This window comes from Hakea prostrata, chromosome 5 (assembly GCF_041222555.1).
Source record: "Hakea prostrata isolate BN-2017 chromosome 5, UWA_Hpros_2, whole genome shotgun sequence".
NCBI lineage: Eukaryota > Viridiplantae > Streptophyta > Magnoliopsida > Proteales > Proteaceae > Hakea > Hakea prostrata.
Window position 1 is genome coordinate 48927916 of NC_142604.1, and position 7355 is coordinate 48935270.

At 38.9% G+C, this 7355-nt stretch overlaps 1 protein-coding gene across 1 annotated transcript; it reads right to left on the reverse strand.

The window, feature by feature from the left end:
- Window positions 1-4366: 4366 nt before the first annotated feature.
- On the reverse strand, window positions 4367-6375 carry LOC149016307 (flavonoid-6-hydroxylase-like). Its single transcript, XM_089157459.1, has 2 exons — window positions 5576-6375; window positions 4367-5200 (listed from the first exon to the last, which is right to left on the reverse strand). The coding sequence occupies exons 1-2, from the start codon at window positions 6344-6346 to the stop codon at window positions 4568-4570; spliced, it is 1404 nt and encodes a 467-aa protein (XP_089013585.1). The 5' UTR covers window positions 6347-6375; the 3' UTR covers window positions 4367-4567.
- Between the last annotated feature and the right edge of the window lie 980 nt (window positions 6376-7355).

Sequence of the window (7355 nt, forward strand, 5' to 3'; positions counted from 1 at the left end):
AGAGCAAACTCCAGCAGAAGAGGAAGGACGTTTTGAGGAGCTTGGGAAGACAGTGGAGGTCGAACCAGAAGACGTTGGTTGGCTTTGGAGATCTGAAGCTTGGGAATAAAAGTTGCTGTTGAAGGAAGTCTTTTGTTTTGCTGAACAAGAAAGAAAGTGAAAGAGAAGGAAGAAGAAGCAGCAGAAGAAAAGAAGGGAACATGGTTGTAGTTACTTGCTTTCAAGAAAGATAAAGGGCTGTTGTTAGCCTGTCTGAAAAATACAGCAGAAGCGTGGTGGGCCCATAACCCAAGAGAAACAAGTATTGTTACCATGTATCTCACACAAGTTGAGGTAACCCGTATTCACAAGTTATTGTCTATTATTTTCTAGGTTATGTTTAATGATGAAGAATCTAGCTCATGAATGTAATTTGGGGAACTTGAATTATTGGTTTACATTGTGACCTAGCAAGTTGGAGCTTGTCTAGGGGGTTGGGGTTGGTGCCCTTGTCTGAATTGCATTTTAGATTATAGCAGGGATTGGTGTTCGTGGACTTTATGCAGATCAAAATATCTAAGAGTGTATTGAGTAATATACGAAACCCTAGGTAGGGTATTATTCCGTGGATGTAGGCAATTTGGCCGAACCACGTAAACTCTTGTGCATTGCGTTTTTTGTTTATTTTTCTTTGTTGCACATATTGGAGTGCCTTGATTGTAGAGTGGTGGTACACTGTCTGGTAGACCCAGCCACATTGTGGTGAATTTTTGAAGACACTGATATGCAAACAACACTGTAAACGGCTCAATCACAACAAGCATAACAACCTACTTTTAATTTTCATAAAGCTTAGAAGGAAGGGGTGGGGTGAGAAGGACGTTTAGAGGGGTTGCTTTGGGCATGATGATGCCTAAGGTTTCAGTCATGTCGATTGGCTCATCTATTGGGGTCTCAAGATTGAATCCTTGAATTAGGTGAGCATGAGTCAAGTGCAAGATTTGCTTCGCAAATGAAATACTGGGCATCAGGGCATGATCATATGCCGGATCCAAAAGGAATGAACTCAAAGTTTTTACCCAGATCATCCACTTCTACATGTGTAGTGAGAAACCTCTCTGGTTTGAATTCATGAGAGTCTGAGCACACTTGAAGGTCTCTATGAAGCTTCCATAAATTAGTAACCAAACGTGTGCCCTTTTGGACAGCATAACCCCCCACTTGACAATCTTCCATGGCTTCATGAGGTATTGATAAAGGCATAGGAGGATATAACCGGAAAGTTTTCTTTACAATGGCTTGGAGGTACTCCGGGTTGTTGATGTCTGATTCTTCAATACGTCTATCCCTACCAACATGGATGTCCAACTCTTCTTGGGCATTTTTCAGCACATTGTGATTACTCAATAGCAAAGAAAGTGCCCATGTCAAGGTGATGTAGGTTGTTTCGTATCTACCATCAATGAGTTGCTATGTACAAGGAAAATGTAAAAAAGGAAGCTTAAAAGGCTTTGGTAGTTGTAAAGCAAGATATAGATTTTAAATCCATATCAAGGTTCTACCAAAAAAAGTAAAAATAAATTCAATCAAGGATCTCCAACCATGGTGTTGAAGCGCATAAATTAAAAGTAAGTAATATTTGGAGTTTCAAGGTTCTAACTTTTTCTAGGCCCAAGTTGCCCAAGGCCCACTTTTGGGGAGAAAGCTTGGTTGCAACCTTGGATCCCACGAATGTTCATATAATTCTTGTTGGCAACCAATGAATGAAAAAAAAATTGACCCCTAGGGGTTGTTTTTTCCGATGTCTTATGATATAAGGTTTTCACCAAAAATAAAAAATAAAAAAAATAAAAAAAAGAATGAAAGAAAGAAAAAGAAAGAAAGAAAGAAGAAGATGAAAAAGAAAAAAGAAAGAAAGAGAAAAAGAAAAGAAGAGAAGAAGAAGAAGTCTTGTGATATGAAGTCAAGAATTCAAATATCTTTCATATATTATCTCCACCCCTTTATATAAAGCTACTGGTTTAGAAAAAATGATAATGATTATTTTCCATTTGGGTTCATGAATAGCCTCTAGGAATCTAGTGGAATGGTTCAAGGATTTCATCGCAACTGAATCAAGGGTACCTGAACTTGTAAACCCTTCTGTAGATCGAGAATTCCTTTTGATTAGCTTCAAACAATTGTAGTGATTGTGAGATGGTGCACTCCAAGAGAAGGAAGGGCAAGGCCTTCAATCAAATAGGTTTTGAGGCTGCTCTATTCTATGAGAGTTCAAAGCCGATGCATATATTGTAGTGTTATATGGGCCATGCAAAATTATGATGACATGCATTCAAGTTATCTTTCTATGATTTTCGAAAAATAGAAATTACCTTTTATTATTTTTGGTACAAAAGCACTTTTCTAAATAAATGGGATAGGGACATTACATATGCCATCAGCAAGGATGGAACCTATGCTAAGAACTTACCAATTAATCCATCTATGAACTCCTCCTTCACCAGAAAACAAAGGTAGTGCCATCAAAACCTTGTTAACAAGTAAATCGACGATAATTTAGTATTCAACAACAAAAAAAAAAGTATTTTTTTTCATAGTTAAAGAAATTGATGTTTTAGTTACAAACATAGCTATATGTTTTTAATAAATTTTTTTGAAATATCACAGTAGATTTGTTAGATATTCATGATGAGAAGTTGGGGTATAGATTTGTTAGATATTAATTCTTTATGTAATAGTTTTTATTATTTATAATATATTATGTCGCCTTATTCAAAAAACAAAATCAATATTTTATTGAACTAAAAATGACTTTGTTGGAAAAATAAAAATTACCTTAAAAATAATATAAAAAGTGAATTTATAGTCTAATATGATCGAAGTGACTAAATGTCAAAACCAAGACTCATATCAATGTTAGTATGAAGATCAAATTAGGGTCAGGATCAAGGCCAAAATCAAATAGATGCTTATTACATTGGTAATGAAGTTATAATTTATTTTTTTAATTTTCTACAAAACATGATCATGTTTCTAAAATTTGACACGTGTCAAGTATCCACCCATATGTATTACAATTAATTCCTCTCCATGTGGGTGGAGGGTCCAGAGTCTTTAGACTCAAATCAGGGCCAGGATCAGGGTTAGGATTAGGGCTAATATCAGGGCCAAGATCAGGGCCAAAATCAAGGCCAAAATTAGGGCCAAGATCAGGGCCAGAATCAGGGCCAAGATCATGGCCAAAATCAGGGCCAGGATCAGGGCCAAGATCAGGGCCAAAATCAGGGCCTGGGTCAAGGCCAAGATCAGGGTCAAAATCAGGGCCTGGGTCAGGGCCAAAAATTAGGGACGGGTCGGGATGGGCTGGGCGGGCCAGAGAGCAATCCCAGGCCCGCCCTTGGCCCTAGTTCAGAGCCAGAATATTTTGGCCGTAACCTGCCCTTAGGGCCAAAATCTTTAGCCCAAGCCCTATTCGGGCTCAGGGAGGGCTTAGGGCGGGTTAGGGCCGCCAGAGCCAAACTTGCACCCCTAATTGTGATTACTCAATAGCAAAGAAAGTGCCTATGTCAAGGTGATGTAGGTTGTTTCGTATCTACCTGCAATGAGTTGCCGTGCACAAGGAAAATATAAAAAAGAAGTTTAGGGCTTTGGTAGTTGTAAAGCAAGATATAGATTTTAAATCCATATCAAGGTTCTACCAAAGAAAATAAAAATAAATTCAATCAAGGATCTCCAACCATGGTGTTGAAGGGCATAAATTAAAAATAAGTATTATTGGGGGTTTCAAGGTTCTAACTTTTACTAGGCCCAAGTTGCCCAAGGCCCACTTTTGGGGAGAAAGCTTGGTTGCAACCTTGGATCCCTCGAATGTTCCTATAATCCTTGTTGGCAACCAATGAATGAAAAAAAGAAGAAGAAATTTTAACCCTAGGGGTTGTTTTTTTCCCCCAACTCTTTATATAAAGCTACCGGTTTAGAAAAAATGATAATGATTATTTTCCATTTGGGTTCATGAATAGCCTCTAGGAATCTAGTGGAATGGTTCAAGGATTTCATGGCAACTGAATCAAGGGTGCCTGAACTTGTAGACCCTTCTGCAGATCGAGGATTCCTTTTGATTCAGAGTAGCTTCAAACAATTGTGGTGATTGTGAGATGGTGCACTCCAAGAGAAGGAAGGGCAAGGCCTTCAATCAAATAGGTTTTGAGGCTGCTCTATTCAATGAGAGTTCAAATCCGATGCATATATAGTAGTGTTATATAGGCCATGCAAGATGAAGATTATGATGACATGCATTCAAGTTATCTTTCTATGATTTTTGAAAAATAGAAATTACCTTTTATTATTTTTGGTACAAAAGTACTTTTCTAAATAAATGGGATAGGGACATTACATATGCCATCAGCAAAGGATGGAACCTATGACCTCTTCTCTAAGAACTTACCAATTAAGCAACCCCTTCTATTGTTACATGGGAAACTTCAATATCACCTCCTTTTATGCTTTTAAGTTACCTATGAACCAAAGAAAACGTATGATCTACAAACAACATTTTTGTAAACGGCTCAATCACAACAAGCATAACAACCTAATTATAATTTTCATAAAGCTTAGAAGGAAGGCGTGGGGTGAGGAGGACGTTTAGAGGTGTTGCTTTGGGCATGGAGAGGCCCATGGCTTCAGTCATGTCAATTGGCTCATTTGTTGGGCTTTCAAGATTGAATCCTTGAAGTAGACGAGCAAGAGTCAAGTGCAAAATTTGCTTGGCAAATGCAATACCTGGGCATGATCGTATGCCGGATCCAAAAGGAATGAACTCAAAGTTCTTACCCAGATAATCTACTCCCAAATGTGCAGTGAGGAACCTCTCGGGTTTGAATTCATGAGGGTCTGACCACACTTGAGGGTCTCGATGAAGCTTCCATATATTAGTAAGTAAACGTGTGCCCCTTTGGACAACATAACCCCCCACTTGACAGTCTTCCATGGCTTCATGAGGTACTGATAAAGGAAAAGGAGGATATAACCGCAAAGTTTCCTTTACAATGGCTTGGAGGTACTCTAGGCTGTTGATGTCTGATTCTTCAACGCGTCTATCCCTACCAACATGGATGTCCAACTCTTCTTGGGCATTTTTTAGCACATTGTGATTACTCAATAGCAAAGAAAGTGCCCATGTCAAGGTGACGTACGTTGTTTCATATCCACCTGCGATGAGTTGCTGTGCACAAGGAAAATGTAGAAAAGAAGGTTAGGGCTTTGGTAATATTAAAGCACGATATAGATTTTAAAATTTTCATTGTTTTCTCCTCCTAGTTTGCTTGTATCATTGTTGAGAGTGGAACCAGTGAGGTTGGGTGTACTGAGTGCAATTAAAGTTGCGAGTTGAGTGCTTTGGCTCATAATCTATATGATTTTGTACAGCTGTTGTATTTCTTTTTCATTTTTTTTTTGGGTAAACAATTTCTTTTTTCACTTTAAGATAGATGATCTTTTAGCCCTCCCCCCCCCCCAAAAAAAAAAAAAAAAAAAAAAAAATCAACACCTTGAACTAAGACTCCATTAATCTAAAAAAAGATTGAAAGCAAGTACATACCACTGCTGTTGCTTTGATGACAGTGTCACGATCATAACCATGCTTCAAATTGTACTCAGGAATCACAGACAACATTACATCAATGAAGTCAAGTTCTTCTTCATCTCGAGACGATGGTGTCGTATAATGGGTCTTGTGGTGACGATGTTCATCTATCCAATTTCCAATTATAGAGTCTAACTCCTTAATGGTAGACTTCATCGTTCTCACATGTCCTCCCAAGTCCAACCATTCACAATAGGGTATTGCATCAGATACAATAGGCACCCCAGTTAGGTACAACACTTGACCCATTGCCTTTTGAAATCGTTGGGCTTCATCCACTTCATTTCCAATTGTACCAACATTCCTTTGACAAGGTTTCCCATTAATAAGCCTTATGATGACATTAAACGTAACGTCTACAAACCACTGCTTCATCTCCACATTTATGGGTTGGCCGCTATTGTCCTTGGCCCAAGCCAAGTGTAGTTCTTTGATTGATGTGTCTAGTTCAGCAACCCTAAGATGCCTGAGCTTGTGAAGACGGGTATTAGATAGCAGTTCAACCGTGGACAACTTTCGGAGCTCACGCCAATATGAACCATATGGTGAGAATCCAAATAAAGCATAGTTGAAACCTAGATACTTCCCTGCAGTGATAGGAGGACGTGTAGCAAAAACTCTATCATTGGTACTGAAGCAGTCCTTAATCAGCTCTGCATTGCTCACCACTAGTGTGCGATGTACACCGAGTCTGAGCATGAAGATTGGACCATGCTTGTCGGCCATAGCACCAAGTCTTCGTGGAAGGGAGCATTTTCCCCCGGAAAAGGGGGGGGGCCAAAAAAGGGGGGGGGCCGGGGGGGGGGGGGGTAAGAATATTTCTATCCAAGATCACATAGATCGACTAAAAACACCTTAGTATGATAATGACACAAGATGATGATGAGCATACCTTTCTATGGTTCCATTGGAGACGAAGCGCAGCGGAATATCTTCTTTATGTCTCCCACTAGGAACAAACTTGAGGTGGAAGTTGATTCTATGATCAACTTGATGTTGGATCTTCTCCTCTAGACTCCTCCCTATTCACTGGCTTGATGGTATATCCTTTCCGACTAAGCAGATGTGATTGTGATTATGATTAGGGTTTAGAGGAGGGACCTAGCATCCTTTATATAGGCAAATCCGTTAGATCGTCCATCAAGATCTAACGGTTCCTATTAGCCCACACTAGCCAGTCCATATAAGAGTTCTAGTAGCGTATATTACCCATATCGGACCAATAAGAAACCAAATCAAAGTGTAACACAATCAATGAAGCCCACCTTATGTGGAATATTCAATTAATATTCTAACATTCTCCCACTTGGGCTATATTGATTGTGACACAGTCGAGTAAAACAAAACATCTCCTTTATTTTAAGAAAACATTTGAAAAAAATACATTGAAAACATTTTGACCTTTATGTGCACAACTTTATATTGGTCTGAGGATAATCCTAGAGCTCAATCCCTTCACATAGAGCCTTAAGTACCGAATCATGGCAGTGATTGCATCTTTTATGCAACACAGGACCATCCATGGTTACAAATACTCTTAACTTTACTGAAAATGGATGCAATATGGTAGTGTGGCAACTAATGACACTTTATAGAAATCCTCATGTGTCATTCTGTTGTCAATCCAAATCTCTCACTTTATGGTTCCCATGAACCTGACTCAATGCCACGAGAGAATATACTTTATGGTTCCCACGAACCTGTGACTCAATGCCACAAAAGAATATACTTTACG